This window comes from Chaetodon trifascialis, chromosome 23 (genome assembly GCF_039877785.1).
Source record: "Chaetodon trifascialis isolate fChaTrf1 chromosome 23, fChaTrf1.hap1, whole genome shotgun sequence".
NCBI lineage: Eukaryota > Metazoa > Chordata > Actinopteri > Chaetodontiformes > Chaetodontidae > Chaetodon > Chaetodon trifascialis.
In genome coordinates, this window is record NC_092078.1 from 5,416,654 (window position 1) to 5,438,032 (window position 21,379).

A 21,379-nucleotide genomic window follows, 5' to 3' on the forward strand; every position below is an offset into this window, starting at 1 on the left:
AAGTCCTAACCCACCGACTGAGCAGTCAATACAAGAAGCTTAACATTTCATGCAACAAAGCAAAAGAAGATCTTTTGTTCTTTCCATCTACATCGTTTTCAATTTTTCCTCTGGACTAAATAGTAGCAGTAATATTCTTTTATCTATTTATTTTTAGATTTTTTTTTGGACTGGAAAAAATCCCATTGGTGGGAATTTTTGTCATAGCAGAGAAAAAAACTCCAGATTGCAATTGCACACACCTTTACTGCCATAGCTTGACCAGCTGTGCAAACACTCCAACATCATACCATTCATAGTGCAGCCCAAGCCCGGGATAAAGAGGCTGGGTGAACGTGGTCTGGACTTTGTGGAGGAGAACCATCGGGTCTGAGACATGATAAAAACACAGAGTGCCTGCTTTATAATCCAGATACACTCCAATCTTGTTGGAGCAAGGACCTGGCACCATCATTTGTACGTTATTGTGATGGAACGAGTAACCATTGGTTGTACACTCTAAACTCCAGGACTTGTCATTATTTCCAAACTTTGACTCATCTGATTTTCGCTCGATGTCTTTGTACGCCACTGCTGCAGATAGAGTGCGAGCATGCCACTCCACCTCCAAGTAGCATCGCTCTGACAGACCCTCGCTGCACAACACCTGCGGAAACTTAATGAACCTGTCTTGGTGAGCGGCATACGGGCTGGGTGAAGGCCTCATCCTGAGGTTGTCGTCTATCAGGTGGAGATAGGGGTAGTTAGAGGTCACGTCCAGTGTGAGGGGACAGCAGTCTGCCAGGAAAACAAAGTGTTAACAATAAATCCACTGCCAACCTGATGATTGTTGCATTAAAGAAAAGGAGAATTTCTTACAGCGTAAAAAGTCTTCTCTACTTTTTGGTGCTGGCAGTAGTGAGAAGTCAACATAAGAGACTGCAAGAAAGAAGCATTTTTAAACATCGCCGAACATGAATAGAGCCACTTTGTATGAGTCTCCATATGTCTTCATATGCTACCTGTGGCAGAGATCCTGGGCCATGCGTCCCTCAGGACAGTCTGTAATTTATCTCTCAGCTCGGACACGCAGTCAGTCACATCTCTGAAGGACCGCTGAGGAGCAGCACCGGGTGAAAAGTCCGGAGTGTCACAGGAAGTGGAGAGAGACTGGAAAATCTGAGGAGAAGCAAGACAGAGGAGATGTCAAAGACAGAAAAACAATACATTTAAGATCCATTTTTAGTGTCTTGTCAGTGCACATTGTTAGCTGTTAATGGAAATATCATCTATTTCTTATAAACTCTTTTACTTTATATGGAAATCTAACTGCGACCAGTTCAGGGTGTACCCTGCCTTTCGCCCCAATGACAGCTGGGATAGGCTCCAGCCCCCCCTGCAACCCTGAAAGGGATAGTCGGATATAGACAATGGATGGATGGATGGAAATCTAACTGATCCCTGCATCTACATCTGTCTCTTTTGGCCAGTAAATGACACTGTTTTCAGACTGTGCTGCAGGAGACTGTTCAAACAATCATGCAGGAGAAAAAGTCTTTAAAAGTACAACGTCAGTGTCTGGTACCTGAATCAAATGGATGTGATCGTCAGTGTGGGACAGCTGTTCCAGTTCAGCGTCTCTCCTCCTCAGCTCAGCGATCTCCTCCTCCAGCTGCAGCTGCAGCTCCTCAGCCTGAGCGCTGGCAGTTTTCTCCTGGTTTGTGATCAGCTGCTTCACCTCTCTGTGTCTCCTCTGCATGGAGGAGATCAGCTCAGTGAAGATCTCATCACAGTCCTCCAGCGCTGTCTGGGCAGAACTCTGCTGGCACACATCGGATTTTTAGCATTTAGCAATTTGAGCAGCATTTCATGCATGAAAGGTGCTATACAAATAAAGTTTAATACTGTTATCATTATTATCCATTTAGAATGTTAAAATAATGTGAAATAATCTGCAGCTCCCCTTTATGGAGCTTTACGGTGAGTTTATACGCTGATTTTTTAACTGCAAAAGAGCTAGTTATCTGTTTTGGTTCACTCTCACTGCTTTCGTAACTGTTTTGAGTGAAGAAGCTCTTAAAACTCTCTGTACACCATCTGCTCAGCACCAGACAGCAGAGAGACAAAGTTAGCAGTGAGATGGCGAGCACACTAACTGTTGGATACGTGAAAATAAGCAACTGTTTGCTAACTTTCTGCTGCCCCCAAGTGGCCAGGAAACAGTTATTCCCATTTAACTCCGAGGCCCTCCTGCAGACACACACCAATATACCAGTAAATCTATCTTTTTCACACCTTGACGTTTTCCTCAGCTTGGTGCAGCTCCCTCAGCTCCTCCTCTCTCTGCTGGACTGTCCGCTGGACTTTCTTTTGCCTTGAAACCAGATGTTTCTGGAAAGAAGAAAGCCTGATAATTTCTCTGGAGCCTGGAATAGTTCATTCGAATGAAGTAAATGTGTTAGACTTAAAACAGCCTCCAGTCAGAGATTTTATTTCCACCTGTGTCTCGGCCATCTGCGCTGAGACAGAATTGGTTGTGTGGCCCTGATGTTCATCTACGGCGCAAACAGAGCAAACAAGCTGCTCGTCTGTCTGGCAGTAGACCTCCATCAGCTTGTTGTGCTTCGTGCACATCTTGTCCCGCAGTGGGACTGTAGCAGAGACCAGCTGGTGCATCTTCAGCACAGGGACACTGTGGTGGGGCTCGAGGTGAGCTGGACAGTAAGATGCCAGACACATCAGGCAGGACATTGTGGCTTTGTTGGGTTTGGTCCTGCAGCAGAAATCACAGGGAACATCTGCTGGGCCAGCACAGTCCACAGCAGCAAGAGGAGAAGCCTGCTGGGCGCTCTTCTTCCTCAGGTTCTCCACAAGCTGGGGATGGTGGGAAAGCAGTGAGGTCAGGTTTGTTTTGGGAGAAATTAGCTCTAATCAGAAAGCACATATAGTCTCATAATACTGGATTTTTGAGACAAGATAGTGAGATATTTGAATAACACCTTATTAACCATGTTACGCATAAGAAACATTTTTTTACCTCTTTATTTTGTTTTTAAAGAATTATGACCAAGATATGTGCTGAGTGGGACATCTTATAGTTTAAGAGTAAACTTGTCAGTGTTCTCTGTTCAATCATCACCTCAGCCAGCATGTTGTTCCTCCTCAGGAAAGGCCTCGGACTGAAGGTCTCCCTGCACTGAGGGCAGCTGTACTGTCCCTTCTCCTCTTCGTGGTCCCAGCATTCCTCAATACAGCGTCTGCAGTAACTGTGTCCACAGGGGAGAGTGACTGGCTCCTTTGGCAGGTCCAGACACACTGAACAGCAGAACTCTTGCTCCTCTAGCTTATGTTGTTGCTTGCCAGCCATTTCACTGACAACCAGTCTGTTTAAAAGACAGGAGTGTCGCAGAGTTTCATTTTGTCTGAAACACTTGGAATCGAAGGAGCTGACTTTGTACTCCAACCAGGAGAGGTGGAGATAAACAACAGTGTGAGGTTCAATGTCTGCCCTCTATAATTAAGATCACCTGTGTGCTCAGAGACACTGACTTAAAGGGAAACACACCAATTCCACAGATCTAGATCAGCTGACCAGTCATGGTTAGTGCTGATTAGTCTGTGTAACTGATCAAAGCGTGCAGGTGCAGTGTAAGTAAACTAAATTACTTGGGCCATGCAGCACTATAATTTAAAAAAATGTACAAATGAGAAAATTTTTGATGCTTTTATTGTTGACAAATAGATTTAAAACAAATACACACCAGCTAAAATAGAAAAATAGATCAGTGCAAAAATAAATCATCATCCAACATCTTGAGGATAGTTAAAGCATACAGAATTACATTGTTAACCACTTCAATCATTTATAGATCCACTTTATTACATAAAATGATTGAAAACGAGTAATAACAGAGATTTCCTTCCACCTTTTTCAGAGCAACTGCTTGACTCATTTTCATTCTGTTGCTCTTCTTCCTTTTAGTTAAAGCTGTGCTAAAAGTTGTCACTCTGGCGCATTTCCATTACACAGTTCCAGCTCTACTCGACTCGGTTCTACTCTACTCTACTCGGTTTGGTTGAGTTTCCATTACAATTGAGTACTTCATAGTACCTCCTCAACGTAGGCGGGGTCGTCATACCACGGCTGCACGAAACTGCCATGACGTTAATTTGTACGCGACGCAAACAGTGCCGATCTGCCACCAAACCCAGAAAAGTCTGGACCTCATCGACGGACCACGGTGATATTTTACGAGCAGCCATTTCCCTCAAGTGAGAATAAAGAATAAAGTCAGCGGTTGCTGTTGCCCGGCGTTACAATGGAGGGGGCGGGATTGTTTTTCCGGTGTTGGACGTCACAGACCAGTGAAGACACTCTCCAGCCAATCAGTGGCCGACAGGCTGTTGACGTCACACATATAGTATCGCTTCTACTCGCTTGGAACCTTGCCAGAGCAGGTACTAAAAATAGTATCGGGTACCAGGTACTATCCCTAATGGAAACACAAAACAACCGGGTAGAGTAGAGTCGAGCCGCGCTAGTGGAAATGTGGCACAAGTGTCAAACCCACAAAGATGTCAGCTCTGTGGAGTTTTTTATCCTCTTTAAGCTCACTGTTTTGGTTTTCTAGCCCACTAACTCTTATCAACCTTGTTTCTAGCCTCTGCAGGCAGCCGCTAATGCCATTGTAGAATACCTGATCCTCATCACCAAACGGCAGACACTCAAAGTTAGTGGTTGGCTTTTGCACACATCGGAGTATTTAGCAGCTATGCGCCACAGGAATTCCCCTCTAGAACTGGTGCTGACACAACCAGCTGAGAGCAAAGTGTATGTCTATTAAACATTCACTTCCAGATGAATCCTGATGTCTGCTGTCATGTTGTTTTGCTGCCCCCAAGTGGCAAAGGTTTAAAAGAATTTTTTCCACTGGTCATGACAGCTTTAGCTGCCCTGTGTGCTGCATCCCATGGCGTTTCTGCTCCCTCAGCTGCATTGAATCCCACAATACCACCTAGTATTCCTCCCACTGTGGCCGAGCCAGCTACAGACACACCTGCCACCACCGCGGTGGCTGTCAGTCCTGCTGCTTCTGTACCTCCCATTGCGACTGCAGCTGGACCTCCAACTGCTGGCATTCTTGTCACAAGTTTCCGTAAAGTTGCAGAGTGTTGCTGAGCTAATCCAATAATCTCTCTCACACCAAAAAAACATCCTAGCAACACTCCTGTCGCAGTACCTGACAGCTGGATCAGAAGCTTCTGAGACACTAAGCTTTTAGCCTGTTTTCTGATCTCTTCCACTGGCATATTTCCTGATGACCGTCTTATCTCATCTTCCTCTTTCTGTATGACTTTCTCCACTGCTAGTAGCATATTACTGATGTAATGGCCTCCATTGTTTTCTGCCACAATCTTGTCTATTGTGTTGAGTAGGGCCTCCCGCTGGAACTGGTTGCTTCTGTAGTCATTCGGCTTGCTGTCCTTCCAGTATTTATTATCAACAACGTGGCACCGACCTCCACACTTCTTCACCAGATGGTTCAGATTATTATTCTGACTGACAAACTCCTCAATTGTCATACCTTTTTGGAGCTGGTCACCATGAGTGAAGACGATAGCAGCATATTTGAGAGCATCTTCAGAAAAAAAGTTGCATATTTTGCTGATGACGTCCTGCTCCTGCTCTGTGAATTTCTCCACTTTAAGCACGATGAGAAAAGCATGAGGCCCAGGAGCGCACTCTGTGATACACCTCACAATCTCAGGCTTCACCTCCTCCTCAGATCTGCCTGTGTCAAAGAAACCAGGAGTGTCGATCAAAGTGACGCTTCTTCCATTGACAGATTTAGTTTCTGCTTGACATCCACTTGTTCCAGAGTTGGGAGAATCGTTTGTGGAGAATAACGTCTCTCCCAGTATGGTGTTAGCCAGGTTGCTTTTCCCAGCTCCAGTTTTTCCCAGCAGGACGATCCTTTTTGTAGTTGACACTGGAAGAGAATGAATCTGTTAAGAATATTTGTGCACTTTTTCTTGTTTGTTTGCTTTCTTTAGCTATTAGCTTTTAAGAGTAATTTTGGTTGAAAATGATAAAGTGAAATATTAAAAAAGAAAAAAAACATTTTAACATGGTGAACTATACATTATAACAGTCACTTGTAGTGCAAATAATTAACAAATGCACTTAATAGAAACATGAAAATGGATGCCGTGGGACTGATTTCAAATTCTTTGCTGTCATATAATATCTATACACACCTTGGTCTGGTTGGTGAGCATCTTTTGTCAATCTCTTCAGTTGGAAAGTTTCCTGGGCAGACTTGAAGACCTGCAGAGACAAAGAAGTATATGTATGATTTAATACCAATTCCAGTATATGCTCACCTAATGCAGACAGTGTGTGCTGCTCTTTATTGCTCAACAGTTTTAAAGTACAACTCATTAAACCACTTCTTTACTCCAACAACTTTCAACCGTACATTTAAGGCAGTAATCATTTTGTGTAACTAGATTTGGCATTTGCGTTATTTTATACAGGGCAGTCAGGTGAGTGAAGTCTGCACTACTGGTTGAACTACAACTTCACACAAATTTCTATAGGTCACTATATTTTGTGCAACTTGAACACTCCAGAGTTTCATTCAGTGTTTATGTTACAATGTATTTTCCATTACCTCACTAGACTCTTCGTCATTGGGGTGTATGACGATGCGGACCAGCAGTGATGTTCTGTTGTCTCGGTTCTGTTCGAACGCATGAACTTCCTCCAGAAGCACCGTGGCCACCATGCTTTGAGGAAAATGCAGAGCAGCCCCGAGTACAGGGAAAGCAACAGATCTGAACCCTCTGTTCTCGCAGGAAGTTAGGACATTGTTGATGGACAGTTTCAGAACCTGGAAAAGGTCAGAATTCAATGATTTTTAATGCAAGACATGGAAAATATTGTATTAAGGTGCAGAGAAGCAGCAGGGAACACAGCTTCTGACAAGTCATCCCACACACAGACTCAAAAAGTGAAGAGAGAACTGTAAACACTCCTCCAGTCTTTCACCTGGACTGCAGTTCCATCTTGGTCATCATCATAGGGAACGAGGTTGAGGAAGAACACTGCATTAGATGGAAGTTCAGGCAAGTCCTCCACGAGGACTGCGTCACCAGGCATTTCTCCCCCTGCTTCCTGTCTGAACTTTGAAGTCAGCTGAGGTCCGACCATCTTGAACAAGATGTTTCCTACAGTGGTTGAGAGAGGATTGTGGCCAACCATGGGTGATACCACAGCATCCACCTGGGAGGAGAACAGGAGTTGTGGTGGGAGTTGGATACTCCACAGTTAAAATCAGCTGACACCCACAGGAAGAAATAAAAGTTTACCTCTTAAAAAAACATCTCATCTTATTGATTGCCATATTCACGTCTCCCTTGCTAACAGGCTATACTTGAGGCCAAACTCTAATACAGCGTGTATGCAGCCCATGTGATGGAAGCAGCATGTTAGCATAGCAGCTACAGCAGCTTGAGTGTTCCATATTCGTCTACACTGGATGGATTCAAGCACAGGAATGAGTGCAGGTCACCCCTGTTTTAGCAGTGTTCAGAGTCCAACACACAATCAATTTAGAAAATAGACTAAAAATATAGTTTAGGTTGCAACTGAGCTTCGTCGTTCAGTAAACTTATTGATCAAGCAAGCAGCAAAAGAGTCAAACAATATTTAGCTTTCAGTGGCTTCGTGTAATGTTGGAGCTCCTGACAGTCATCACCGTTCCTTAAACAGGCCCTCTATAATCCCTGCCTGTCATATGGAAAAGCACTCATGCAAGTATCCCACATATTAATAACTCTGAGTTGTTCTTAACCTTCAGTATAAAAGAGACAAGAAGATAAGATCTAGTCTGAACAGGGTTGATACATTTCCTTAAAATCTCAGAAAGGTTTCTTACCTGCTGGGTCTCAATGGTTCCACGAATGATCTCCAGATGGACACCATCTCCAGGAGCTCCAGCAGTGGCTCCTTTTGTTTGAGCAGATGCATCCCTCTGGAACTCCCAGGACGCCGTCTTCTGTTTCTTGCCCGGCGCGTCGTTTGCGCCTTCGCAGCTGGAGCTCTCCACCAAATCCCTTGGTGCACCGTTTCCGGTACTTACACCCAGGAAAAGCCTCTGATACGCTTCGCGCATGGCCATCACCACTTCTTGTCTGTTATCGATCAGGATGATTCTGCTCAGACTTTGCCCTTGTTGACGGGTAAACTCTTTTACAGCAGTAACAATAGCCTCAGAGCACACAGTGACAGGAACACCGGATGTCCCTGAGCTGATACAAGGAATGGCTATGGACTGAAACTTCATGATTTCTGATACATTTAGAGCAGACTGGACAGCTTTTACCAGTAAGATCTTTTCTCTGCCACCCACTTTTCCACCTACAGGCCCAACAGCATGCAGCAGTTTCTTGCAGTTTAAGTTCCCCCCTGTGGTCACTACCACATCACCTACAGGAATTTTCCCATAATACTTTACTAAGGTATTGCTCTCACTCTGTACTTCAGGACCACCTGCTTTGCTCAGTGCAGCAGCAACACCTCCACTGTGGTCCAGATCTTCATTGGCATCGTTAACCAGGGCATCAGCATGCTGTTTGCTGATGTCACCCTGACATACCCGCACCTGGATACCGTCACGACGGCTGCAACAGCCGCCTGTTGTGTTTGCTTCACCCAGAGCTTCACTCACTTCAATCTTGACTTCCTTGAATTTTTCTTGCAGTTTTGTTTCTGTGTCATCCAGATCATCAGCTGAGAGGCTGAAGAAACGCAACTCTGTGTCTTGTAGCTCTATTTCCACCTTGTCACCAATCCCTAAAAAGGCACCTAGCACCCCTGGTCCTGCATTAGCCTTCTTTAAGAAGGCAAAAACATGTGGGCTTATGTCAGAAACTTTCCTTTCTAACACTAAATTCTCCTTGTCAGAGATCCAATCTGCAGCCTTACGAATCTCCTCCACAGAACCTTCCAAAACTAGCTGACCTACATCTCCCTGCATCACCTTCACTCCTGGAAAATCTCGTCCCAAACTGTGCTCTATCTCTTTCCAGAGGAGACGGAGCTTGGCTTCGCCCAGTCGAAAAATACAGTTTTGCTTCTCACTTAAGCCTAACCTGTCCTCTACATTCATCAATGCAGCCCTCACCTGAGAACATTCCCCGACCACAACAGCCATCCCGACCTCACTGTACACTTTCACCTCCTCTGTGGTCTGATGAGAGCTGCAGGACTGAAGCAAAGCCTTGATTTTGAGAGGGTCCATCTCATAGTGGCACGTGTAGCTACCCAAGAGTTTGTCTACCTCAGCTTTACAATTTCGAACTTCATCTAAAGCACCAGGTTGAGCGAAACTCCGGACTAAAATCCTCTCCTCCTCTGGATAAAGCTGGGCAGAGCAGGACACGGAAGCGAGTTCTCTCTCTAGGTTCTTTCCAGCTTTTGGGCAGTCCTTCAAGTAATGTATGAGGTAAGAATCGAGATGCAGTTCGTATTCTTCAACACGTGGTGGCAGTGTTGAGACAGGACTAGACTGTGGGCTCTGTTGAAAAGAGATATCCAAATAACAACAGTTAAATTTGTTTTTTCCCCAATAAAACAAAGTCCTTCCTATCATATAATGATAATATGCATGAATGTACAGCGTTTATGATGCACTATATAGCCTCGTTGGCTTTACATAATTATTTTGTGCTAACCTGTGCTGGAGCTGTAAAATCCTGGCTACCAGTGGAGGTCGTGATGGGAGAGGAGGTGCGAGGTTCCAGGCTGCCTCGTACAATGAACCGAAGACCATCCACAACATGCTCAGATCTCTGCAGCACTGCCTGCTGATCTAAGACAGTGACGTTAAAACAAGAGTGACATTAGCAGTTGTGAGTTTTAAATAAATGAATTGCTGCTCTTTGAGACAAACCTCAGGCTTTTTCTCTTTTCCTGTCAATTGTTGGTAGAAAATAAGGAAGGGAATAGGATAATACCTAATGTAGGGCAAAACTGGGTTTGTTTTATCCTCTGTCTTTCCTTATTTTATTTTTTTTTGGGGGGGGGGGGTTAGCCTTTATGACAGTGACAGCTGAAGAGATGACAGGAAATATCATGGCGGGAGTCAAACCTGCGGTCACTGCAGAGGACCACCAGCCTCAATACATGGGACGCACACCCTACCAGCTGAGCTATAGGCTATATGCTACTTTATACTTCTACTCCGCAACTATTCAGTGGGAAATATTGCAGTGATGGAAACTGGAATTTTACTTGCAGTGGATTTCTTTGCGACATGCAGGACACACCTATTCAAGAATTTCAGCTCCTTGAAAACTATTTCTGGCAGCACTGATATGAGTTTCACTTTCCCTGGAAAATGAAACTTAAGGATGTCTCGGTTTAGGAGCCAATCACAAAATTCCCACTGAGTCTGTGGGACCTCCTCAGTTAGGCCTCCCGCTGTGTTCTTTGAAAGTGAGACGTTATGAGAGATGCATCACACCTAGTGCTTTACCTGGAAAGCTGTTCAGGATCACAGCAGTCTTTTTTATGCCAAGTTATGCTTATTGTTTCATGCATCATACCTGTGATCAGCGGATAGATTATTTTGTACTTTAACACATCCTGATTTGGCATTTCAGTATAATCAAATCAGGTTGAACTGTCAGGAGTCACCATCTGAAGGATAGTAACAGGTCTTTCTTTTGTCCCTCTACAGTAACAACCAGCATTTCTTTCACCTCGTCACTAATGCAGTCACACTGTGTGTTACAGTATTTATTAAAATGTGCATGGCATATTGCACCAACATAAAATGCAAGGAGTCAGGGTAAGAAGCTAAGAGAACTCCACACCAAACTCCATTCAAAAATTGTCCTGTTGAATAACTGCTGGTGTATTTGCAAAAGGGAAGCGCAGACCTCCCCAAAACAAGAGTAATGGCTTTATTTATTCTTGGTATTATATTAAGAAACATACATTAATATAACTACATAATCCATGGGGCAGCAGTTTAGTTTAATAAAACTGGAAGTTAGTTTTTCAATGTAAAGGTCAGTTAACAATAACATACATGCTTACAGCACATTTCTGTTGTCTGTCACTGTGTTTACACACATTGTGTTATTGAAAGTTGTGGGAATGAAAGAAGAACCAGTTCAAGGTTTAGCTAAGTGTTAAAAAAAAAAGGTGTCTTTTATCTGCACCCACCTTTCACAGCTGTGATTAAAAAAAACAGCATTTATGTCAGTAACAGAGCGAATTAAATGGTTATTTCTCCACTGTTGTAGTCTAAATTGGCTTGAACAGTCATACTGTTCATACTGTTATTGGAAAACGTTTAATCATTCTGAAAATATCAATTAAAAATGAAATATAGCCCCTTTTTTAATCAAGATAAAGCACGTTTGCGATTACATGTACGATTACATAACAAGGACATTGTCAGACACTTTTTAAACACAACATGTACGTAAACAATTCCAGTTACAGCTGTTTGTTACCTTTGACCCTCTCGTTATGCACATTTTGCGCAAATTGACGCCTGGCACAAACATCACACGCATATGAGTTGCGGATCACAACAAAACATCAGCTGATCAGTAATGGCCGGTGTTTTCTGACTTACCTCTCTGGTGTTTAAAGGCCACGCTGAAGGTTTTCTCATCCACGCTCCTCACCGGTCCGCACTCCCCTCCGTCTGATTTACGGCGAATACGGAAATAATTTTCCATTTTCTTCATCTGCCCCCCGAGCACCCCGGGGCACTCGAAGAAGACGGGATATTGGTAGTTATCGCTCATGATTTTGCTCTTGTGACCGGATGAGTCTGTAAATCTTACGTACTGAGTGTCTTATTTGGAGCGCGCAGCCGAAGGGGCTGGAACCGAAAACGAAACTTAACCAAGCGGGTGAAAACTAACATTACTGTCAAGCATAAAAACACTGACATTATGACTCATCCAAGTATAAAACATAATACAAGCAATTTGATAACAAAAAAAAATAAACACTCCAGCCTTTGTGTTTAGTTAATATTTGCATTAAATTCTTTATTTTTGTGTTCAACAATCTCCACTGATATATTCTTTTAAGGCTATGAACAAAATCGACCAACTTTTTTCCTTGAAATATTTCTTTTTCTTTTCTTTAACTTCATTAAATCAATACATGGATGAGCACTGTGCCACAAATTGGACATATAAACTGCCTCACACTCAAGGAAATATTCATGTTTTATGTGTCCAGTGGGCTGTGCATGAAGGAAAAAGCCCTCATCAGAAGGTAGTTCACAGAAAGAGAAATGTTCAGCATGTCGTCATGTTATCCTACGTATGTTTGCAGTCGGTTACACCCAAGACAGGCGCAACTGCCTGTCACACCTCTAATGAATAAACACTTCAGAGTGTTTCAGACGACATGACTCAGAGCTGTGATCGCTTACGTCAAACCTGACATTAGATATTAAGGTCTTGGCAGCACATTTCTTTCTTCCTTATTTTTACCTAAGCTTGCTTCTTTAATCTAATCAGCATCCTGTCAAAGAAACAGCAAAAAAATTCAGTCCATGCAGTCTTTTATTATCCTGAAGCGAATTTATTATCCAAAAAATGTGCATCAAGACAAAGCTTTGTGGAGCATGCATGTTGCTCACCCTCTTGAAGCCAAAATCTGAGTTGTACATCCAGGCAATATGGAATAGAGGAGAGTGGGAATAGCCTATATAGTGGGATACAAGTGTCTAATCTAAAATCTTACATAAGTTGAGTAAATAATAGAAACATAACACAGGTCAAACAGCACAACAAACCGCAGCCTCCAAACTGGCCACTCGGTTGAATCACCTCAAGTCTTCCCAAAGGTTGGATTTATTACAGGACTGCTGCATTAGTCTGTATTGGTTTTATTTTCTAAATGTAAACTGGAAACTGAGTGCATCTCAACACAGGCCGGGGGTATCCAGTTATATTGGAGAGCCAATTAAAGCCTGATCAACAGAAGCACACACACACACAAAAACACCCCAATGTATGTTTTATCACCATAACTTGACCAGTTGTGCATAATATCCACGAGTTGACTGGGATGAATAATCCCTGAGCATGAGGCCAGGATAGAGAGGCTGAGTGAACGTGGTGCTTTCTTTATGAAGCAGAGTCATCGTGCCAGAGATGCTGTAAAAGGACAGAGTGCCTGAGTGATAATCCAGGTACACTCCGATGGTGGAGGATCGAGGGCCTGACACTGTTCTGGTTGCTGAGTTGTGTCGGAAGGAGTAACCATCAGGGGAGCAGTCCAAACTCCACAACTTGTTACTATTTCCAAAATCTTGGCCGTCGATGTTGTATGACACTGCCACAGACCAAGTACAACCAGAAAATGTGACCTCCCAGTAACATCGCTGTGACAAACCTTCTCTGCACAAGACCCGGCCGATCCTCACAAGGCTTCGTTGTCTTTTGTAGAGACCATAATTTTTATCATACGTATGCGGTATAGACTTGAAAGAATCTTCACTCGTCACCCGCCGGTATTCTTGTGAAATGGACAATTCCCCGCAGACTGAGTTCTGATCCAGTGTTAGAGGACAGCAGTCTGACAGAAGAGCGAAACAGAAAAAACTATATTAACATCAGCCTCTTAAGATTCGGTTCATTATTAATGTGCTGGTATATTATGGAACTAAGTGTTTTACTCACAGCGTAAAAACTCTTCTCTGGTCTTTGGCACAGGTGGCGGCACAACATCTATGGTAGACACTAACAAAAAAGAAAAGTCCTAAATATCACTGGATGTGAATAAAACCACTATATGACCCTGGATTTGTAGATTTGTGTCAGGTACCTGTGGCAGTGATCCTGGGCCATGCGTTGTTCAGGAGGCTCTCTACGTCCTCGCCCAGCTTAGACAAGCAGTCAGTCAGAGTCTTGAATGAATTTGGAGGACAAACAACAGGAGCAGGACTTAAGTCTGGACAGGAGGAGGAGAGGGACCTGAAACTCTGAGGACAGAAATAAAAACAAAAAATGTTACTAGCACAATATTTACTGTATATAAAAACATATACAATGTAGTGTATTTGAGGTCAGTTTCCTTCATTTGCCAAACTTCCTGGTCCAAAGAATACATCACCAGCGAGCTTTCAATGAAGTTGTAACAAAATGAAAACTTGATATTCCAGTGTGGTCATAATATGTTGCACTGTCAGGTGTGGCCAGCAGATGTCACTGTTGAGCAGCTTTAAACTTCAACAGAGTGAGTGAGTGCAGCTCCTGTCTGGTACCTGAATGAAGTGGATGTGGTCGTCCATATGAGAAAGCTGTCGCAGTTCAGTGTCTCTTGCCCTCAGCTTGGTGATCTCTTCCCCCAGCTGCGCCTGCAGCTTTTCAGCCTGAGCGATGGCAGTCTTCTCCTGAGCTTTCATTAGATCCTTCACCAACGAGCGTTTTTTCTTTATGGAGGAGATCAGCTCATCAAAGAGCTTGTCACTGGTCTTCAGTGTAGTCTGGCTTCCCTTCTGTTCATACAAAGAAAATCAAGATTTTTCTTTTTAAATTATCTTATATTTAAGTTCAGATTTTTTATTTTTGACACAGTGGTGGTTTATAAGCACACCACGGTCAACACAGACAAGGATCAAATACTGAAGTCTAATTTCCATACCTTGAAATCCATCATAGCTTGGACCAGCTTCTTCAGATCCTCCTCCCGCTTCTTGTAGCTCTTCTGGACTTCCTTCTGATTCACAAGCAGCTGTTTCTGAAAGAAAGTGTTGGAAAGTCAGAATAAAAACAGGATTGAATTTGAAAGTGGACTTTTGTGGAATCTCTGTCACTAAAACCAAGTTCATTTTCACTGCATTCTGTTCTTATTTACATTTTACACAGCATCCAAACTCTTTAGGAATCGGTGGTCGTTGTACCTGTTCCACAGCCCTCTGTGCTGCAACTGACACCGTTTGGTGCGTCTTATGCTCATCTACAATGCACAGATAGCAGATACACTTCTTGTCTGTCTGGCAGTAGACCTCCATCAGCTTGTTGTGCTTCGTGCACATCTTGTCCTGCAGTGGGACTGTAGCAGAGACCAGCTGATGTGTCTTCAGCACAGGGACACTGTGGTGAGGCTTGATGTGAGCTGGACAGTAAGATGCCAGACACGTCAGGCAGGACATCCTGGCTCTCTTGGGTTTGTTCTCAGAGCAGAAATCACAGGGAACATCTGCTGGGCCGGCACAGTCCACATCAGCAGCAGCAGCATGAGGAGAGGCCTGCTGGGTGCTCGACTTCTTTAACGTCTCCACAACCTGCAGAAGGGAAGGTGGTGAGAAATACTTTCGATTTCATGACATACAGGACAAAAGGACTTGCACAGGAGTATTTGTTGACTCCTGACCACTTACAGCCATTTAAATGCATCCTGCTACTGCAGTCAGACCGACTGGTGGAATACCCACCGATTTTGGCCACCACGTGTGTTAAAAACAAGCACGTGTTGGTTGGGTGGTTTAAAAAATGTTTGTAAATTATTTAAAATAGAAATTCAGTTTGTATAGTAATTCGCATGGTTTAAGCAGGCAGAGAAGATAATTTTTTTTCTTTTACAAGTTTCAAGTGTTATGAACCACAAAGTGAAATGCTTATGGCCACGTGGTGTAAAAAAAAAAAAAAAAAAAAATTCAATCTGAGTCCTTATTACAAATTTCACTTATATTGCTACTTCAAACATATTATAACATACTATATTTTGACAGATGTAGTCAAAATAGTGACACCAATGTATTAAAGAGAGTTCAGTTTTTTTGATAATAAAAATTTTAAATGTGTTATAGTTAAACTCACTCACATATTTGGCTTTTGATGGACCACACTGAGAAGGCGGCCATTCAAGTATTTCTCACCTAACTACCTCCAACACTCTGACCACCTCTACACTGTTTCTGCCAGCACTTCTTGGTGTGCTTTACCTCAGCCAGCATGTTGTTCCTCCTCAGCTGAGGCCTCGGACTGAAGGTCTCCCTGCACTGAGGGCAGCTGTACTTTCCTTTCTGCTTCTCTTGGTCCCAGCATCCTTTAATACAGCTCTTGCAGTAACTGTGTCCACAGGGAAGAGTGACAGGCTCTGTTAGCAGGTCCAAACACACTGAACAGCAGAACTGATTCTGATCCAAAGCACCACGTTTCTGCGGCTGCCGCTCAGCCATTTTGATGTGCTTCACTGAGACAGGGAAGAGTCTTGGTAAGTTTCGTTTCTCTTTTAGTGGGCAGGGTTCACACAGTGTGTGGGGTGGGGGGTGGGGGGTGGGCTTTCAAGAGCACAGCTCCTCCATTGTGAGCACAAACAAGCTACACATGTGCCTTGAAAAAACTACTTTCTATTCAGTTGCCAGTTCATGGTTAGTTCTAGATTGGTGTATTTAGTTACTGCAAGTTTTATCCAGGTGTAAAGTAGCAATAAACTAACCAGATTCACTTTGAGCCATGTGTATCTGGCTACTTTGTTGCTAGTTATAACTACATGTAAACAATTTGTTTCAAACCCTGACATGTACCTTAAAGCCAGAGTTGGTGAAGAACTTTTGTTGAAGTCATCATTTGTTGAAATTCTCCTTACATCCCAGAACATCCACCAAGAAATTAATGATTAAAAAAAATACATATCTTCAATATCAATATCACTTTTTACAACAACTTCATTGAAATATCAAAACAGGGACATGACACATGAGGTGGGCAATAAAGGTACTCTCTGCCGTTGTCTTTTCGGCCTGTGTGGGTGACTTTACTACGTGTTGTATTTAAGAACAGACTGTAAATTCTGAGTGAAACTCAAAATGGAAACATTTAAAACATGACAGAACAAATTATATCTTGAATTTATTGTAGCACCACAAAACAGACTCATCAACAGAGACACTGATAAGTGTAAAATAAAGAGCTAAAATTGCCAAAAAAAAAACAAAAAAAAAAAAAACTACAATAAATGCCCTTCATCTGTCCCATATAGAATTGATTTTTAATCTAATTATGGAATTACTAAAAACTTAAAGTCTTATAATTCATGGTCTGAATTTATTAAAGCTGGCACAACAGAAGAGACACAACACACAACAACTCTTGAATCACTCACAACCAAAATGCAAAATCTCTTCAATAAAGAATCAAACTAATGAAAACAAAACCATTATTAAAGGAAATTGTTTCAGATAATTTCAGATTCTTCAACTCAGAATTACATTTGATTTTCCTTAGAAATATTTCTACATACAGAAATAGAGAGAATATAAAGTTTGTCTAGTCTTTATCTACCAACAAGGTCATTTTAATAAAAAGTTAAAATAAACCTTTGTTGTATGTAACTATTCCTAATGTAAGTATGTAATAAGTAAATAATAGAAACATAACACAGCTCAAACAGCACAACAAACCGCAGCCTCCAAACTGGCCACTCGGTTGAATCACCTCAAGTCTTCCCAAAGGTTGGATTTATTACAGGACTGTTGCTTTAGTCTGCTTTGGTTTTATCTAAATGTAAACTGGAAACTGAGTGCATCTCAACACAGGCCGGGGGTATCCAGTTATATTGGAGAGCCAATTAAAGCCTGATCAACAGTAGCACACACACACAAAATCACCCCAATGTATGTTTTATCACCATAACTTGACCAGTTGTGCATAATATCCACGAGTTGACTGGGATGAATAACTCCTGAGCATGAGGCCAGGATAGAGAGGCTGAGTGAACGTGGTGCTTTCTTTATGAAGCAGAGTCATCGTGTCAGAGATGCTGTAAAAGGACAGAGTGCCTGAGTGATAATCCAGGTACACTCCGATCATGGAGGATCGAGGGCCTGACACTGTTCTGGTCTTTGAGTTGTGTCGGAAAGAGTAACCATCAGGGGAGCAGTCCAAACTCCACGACTTCTTATTATTTCCAAAATCTTGGCCGCTGATGTCTTTGTATGACACTGCCACAGACCAAGTACAACCAGAAAATGTGACCTCCCAGTAACATCGCTGTGACAAACCCTCTCTGCACAAGACCTGGCTGATCCTCACAAGACTTTGTTGTCCGTATGAATTATAATAAGATACCATAACGTCTTCACTCGTCACCCGCCGGTATTCTTGTGAAATGGACAATTCCCCGCAGACTGAGTTCTGATCCAGTGTTAGAGGACAGCAGTCTGACAGAAGAGCAAAACAGAAAAAACTATATTAACATCAGCCTCTTAAGATTCGGTTCATTATTAATGTGCTGGTATATTATGGAACTAAGTGTTTTACTCACAGCGTAAAAACTCTTCTCTGGTCTTTGGCACAGGTGGTAACACAACATCTATGGTAGACACTAACAAAAAAGAAAAGTCCTAAATATCACTGGATGTGAATAAAACCACTATATGACCCTGGATTTGTAGATTTGTGTCAGGTACCTGTGGCAGTGATCCTGGGCCATGCGTTGTTCAGGAGGCTCTCTACGTCCTCGCCCAGCTTAGACAAGCAGTCAGTCAGAGTCTTGAATGAATTTGGAGGACAAACAACAGGAGCAGGACTTAAGTCTGGACAGGAGGAGGAGAGGGACCTGAAACTCTGAGGACAGAAATAAAAACAAAAAATGTTACTAGCACAATATTTACTGTATATAAAAACATATACAATGTAGTGTATTTGAGGTCAGTTTCCTTCATTTGCCAAACTTCCTGGTCCAGAATACATCACCAGCGAGCTTTCAATGAAGATGTAACAAAATGAAAACTTGATATTCCAGTGTGGTCATAATATGTTGCACTGTCAGATGTGGCCAGCAGATGTCACTGTTGAGCAGCTTTAAACTTCAACGGAGTGAGTGAGTGAGTGCAGCTCCTGTCTGGTACCTGAATGAAGTGGATGTGGTCGTCCATATGAGAAAGCTGTTCCAGTTCAGTGTCTCTTGCCCTCAGCTTGGTGATCTCTTCCTCCAGCTGCGCCTGCAGCTTTTCAGCTTGAGCGATGGCAGTCTTCTCCTGAGCTTTCATTAGATCCTTCACCAACGAGCGTTTTTTCTTTATGGAGGAGATCAGCTCATCAAAGATCTCATCACTGGTCTTCAGTGTAGTCTGGCTTCCCTTCTGTTCATACAAAGAAAATCAAGATTTTTCTTTTTAAATGATCTTATATTTAAGTTCAGATTTTTTATTTTTGACGCAGTGGGGTTTACAAGCACACCACGGTCAGCACAGACAAGGATCAAATACTGAAGTCTAATTTCCATACCTTGAAATCCATCATAGCTTGGACCAGCTTCTTCAGATCCTCCTCCCGCTTCTTGTAGCTCCTCTGGACTTCCTTCTGATTCACAAGCAGCTGTTTCTGAAAGAAAGTGTTGGAAAGTCAGAATAAAAACAGGATTGAATTTGAAAGTGGACTTTCGTGGAATCTCTGTCACTAAAACCAAGTTCATTTTCACTGCATTCTGTTCTTATTTACATTTTACACAGCATCCAAACTCTTTAGGAATCGGTGGTCGTTGTACCTGTTCCACAGCCCTCTGTGCTGCAGCTGACACCGTTTGGTGCGTCTTATGCTCATCTACAATGCACAGATAGCAGATGCACTTCTTGTCTGTCTGGCAGTAGACCTCCATCAGCTTGTTGTGCTTCGTGCACATCTTGTCCTGCAGTGGGACTGTAGCAGAGACCAGCTGATGTGTCTTCAGCACAGGGACACTGTGGTGAGGCTTGATGTGAGCTGGACAGTAAGATGCCAGACACGTCAGGCAGGACATCGTGGCTTTCTTGGGTTTGTTCTCAGAGCAGAAATCACAGGGAACATCTGCTGGGCCGGCACAGTCCACATCAGCAGCAGCAGCATGAGGAGAGGCCTGCTGGGTGCTCGACTTCTTTAACGTCTCCACAACCTGCAGAAAGGAAGGTGGTGAGAAATACTTTCGATTTCATGACATACAGGACAAAAGGACTTGTACGGTAGTATTTGTTGACTCCTGACCACTTTCAGCCATTTAAATGCATCCTGCTACTGCAGTTAGACCTGCTAGTGGAATAGCCACCGATTTTGGCCACCAGATGTGTTAAAAACAAGCACATTTGCTGGTTGGGTGGTTTAAGAAAAGTTGTAAATTATTTTACCTAGAAATTCAGTTTGTATAGTAAAGGGCATGGTTTAAGCAGGCAGCTTACAGAGAAGATAAACTTTTTTCTTTTACAAGCTTCATGTGTTATGAACCACAAAGCGATGTCACAATTAAAGATTCAATCTGAGCTCTTATTACTATTATAATTTCACCGAAGTATTAGTTCAGTATTTTTGATGATAGCAATAATTTTAAATATGTTATACGTTATACTTAAACTCACTCACATGTTTGGCTTTCAATGGACCAAACTGAAAAGGCTGCCATGCAAATAGCTCTCGCCTAACTAATGACCACCTCTACACTGTTTCTGCCAGCACTTCTTGGTGTGCTTTACCTCAGCCAGCATGTTGTTCCTCCTCAGCTGAGGCCTCGGATTGAAGGTCTCCCTGCACTGAGGGCAGCTGTACTTTCCCTTCTCCTCTTCTTGGTCCCAGCATCCTTCAATACAGCTCTTGCAGTAACTGTGTCCACAGGGAAGGGCAACAGGCTCTTTTAGCAGGTCCAAACACACTGAACAACAGAACTGATTCTGATCCAACACAGCAGCATCTTTCTGCTGCTCAGCCATTTTGATGTGCTTCACTAACACAAGGAAGAGTCTTGGTAAGTTTCGTTTCTCTTTTAGTGGGCAGGGTTCATACAGTAGTGATGTGTCGTTCGCGAGCGTAACAGCTCTGAGAGCCGGCTCTTTGAAGTGAACGACGGGAGCCGGCTCCTGATTGGGCGGGAGCTCATTGCGCTGAGCAGAGGGGGGGAGTTACACACGCAGCAGCAGCAGCACACGAAGGGGTCAAGAGAGCAGAGAGAGAGCAACACGGAGGGACATTTATCAACCAAAAGTAAGTTAAGAAAATGAGTGAAAACAGAAAAGGGAGCCACATATGGAGTCACTTTAATTATATTGATGGCTCCAAAGCAGAGTGCATTGTCTGCAGGATGAAAATTTCATATCGAGCCGGCTCCACCAACAACCACAGGCACTTAAGAACTGTCCACCCAACAGTTCCACTGGAGAAGCGACCAGTTGATCCTGGTATTAATGAAGGTGCCAGTGTGTCGTCTGCAACTGTTGCTGCTGTTGCTGTTAAATATTTTTAATTTATATTTTGGTGTGTCGTGTGTTTTTCAGGGATTCTGTGTTGCTTGACTTTAAAGTTGCTTAGCATGAAAAAGTTTAAAGTTTAGATTAGTTGAAAGTTCACTGTAGAGTGAAAAAATAAAGGCATATTTATATAATAA

General features: G+C 42.9%; 4 protein-coding genes across 4 annotated transcripts; all 4 read right to left on the bottom strand.

The window, feature by feature from the left end:
- Nucleotides 1–244: 244 nt before the first annotated feature.
- Nucleotides 245–3,346, bottom strand: LOC139351770 (E3 ubiquitin/ISG15 ligase TRIM25-like). Its single transcript, XM_070993777.1, has 7 exons — nucleotides 3,119–3,346; nucleotides 2,479–2,853; nucleotides 2,275–2,370; nucleotides 1,565–1,798; nucleotides 1,002–1,158; nucleotides 859–918; nucleotides 245–777 (listed from the first exon to the last, which is right to left on the bottom strand). Exons 1-7 carry the CDS (start codon nucleotides 3,344–3,346, stop codon nucleotides 245–247), a joined length of 1,683 nt encoding a protein of 560 aa, XP_070849878.1.
- Nucleotides 3,347–4,669: 1,323 nt separating this feature from the next.
- LOC139351368 (GTPase IMAP family member 5-like) lies at nucleotides 4,670–8,019 on the bottom strand. Its single transcript, XM_070993228.1, has 5 exons — nucleotides 7,920–8,019; nucleotides 7,031–7,264; nucleotides 6,654–6,872; nucleotides 6,238–6,307; nucleotides 4,670–5,969 (listed from the first exon to the last, which is right to left on the bottom strand). Exons 2-5 carry the CDS (start codon nucleotides 7,241–7,243, stop codon nucleotides 4,858–4,860), a joined length of 1,614 nt encoding a protein of 537 aa, XP_070849329.1. The 5' UTR covers nucleotides 7,244–7,264; nucleotides 7,920–8,019; the 3' UTR covers nucleotides 4,670–4,857.
- A 4,568-nt stretch (nucleotides 8,020–12,587) lies between these two features.
- On the bottom strand, nucleotides 12,588–16,218 carry LOC139351363 (E3 ubiquitin/ISG15 ligase TRIM25-like). Its single transcript, XM_070993222.1, has 7 exons — nucleotides 15,972–16,218; nucleotides 14,928–15,311; nucleotides 14,669–14,764; nucleotides 14,289–14,522; nucleotides 13,850–14,006; nucleotides 13,705–13,764; nucleotides 12,588–13,600 (listed from the first exon to the last, which is right to left on the bottom strand). Exons 1-7 carry the CDS (start codon nucleotides 16,206–16,208, stop codon nucleotides 13,044–13,046), a joined length of 1,725 nt encoding a protein of 574 aa, XP_070849323.1. The 5' UTR covers nucleotides 16,209–16,218; the 3' UTR covers nucleotides 12,588–13,043.
- A 652-nt stretch (nucleotides 16,219–16,870) lies between these two features.
- Nucleotides 16,871–20,708, bottom strand: LOC139351365 (E3 ubiquitin/ISG15 ligase TRIM25-like). The gene is made up of 7 exons (XM_070993225.1): nucleotides 20,475–20,708; nucleotides 19,520–19,903; nucleotides 19,261–19,356; nucleotides 18,882–19,115; nucleotides 18,441–18,597; nucleotides 18,296–18,355; nucleotides 16,871–18,191 (listed from the first exon to the last, which is right to left on the bottom strand). Exons 1-7 carry the CDS (start codon nucleotides 20,706–20,708, stop codon nucleotides 17,656–17,658), a joined length of 1,701 nt encoding a protein of 566 aa, XP_070849326.1. The 3' UTR covers nucleotides 16,871–17,655.
- Nucleotides 20,709–21,379: the final 671 nt, after the last annotated feature.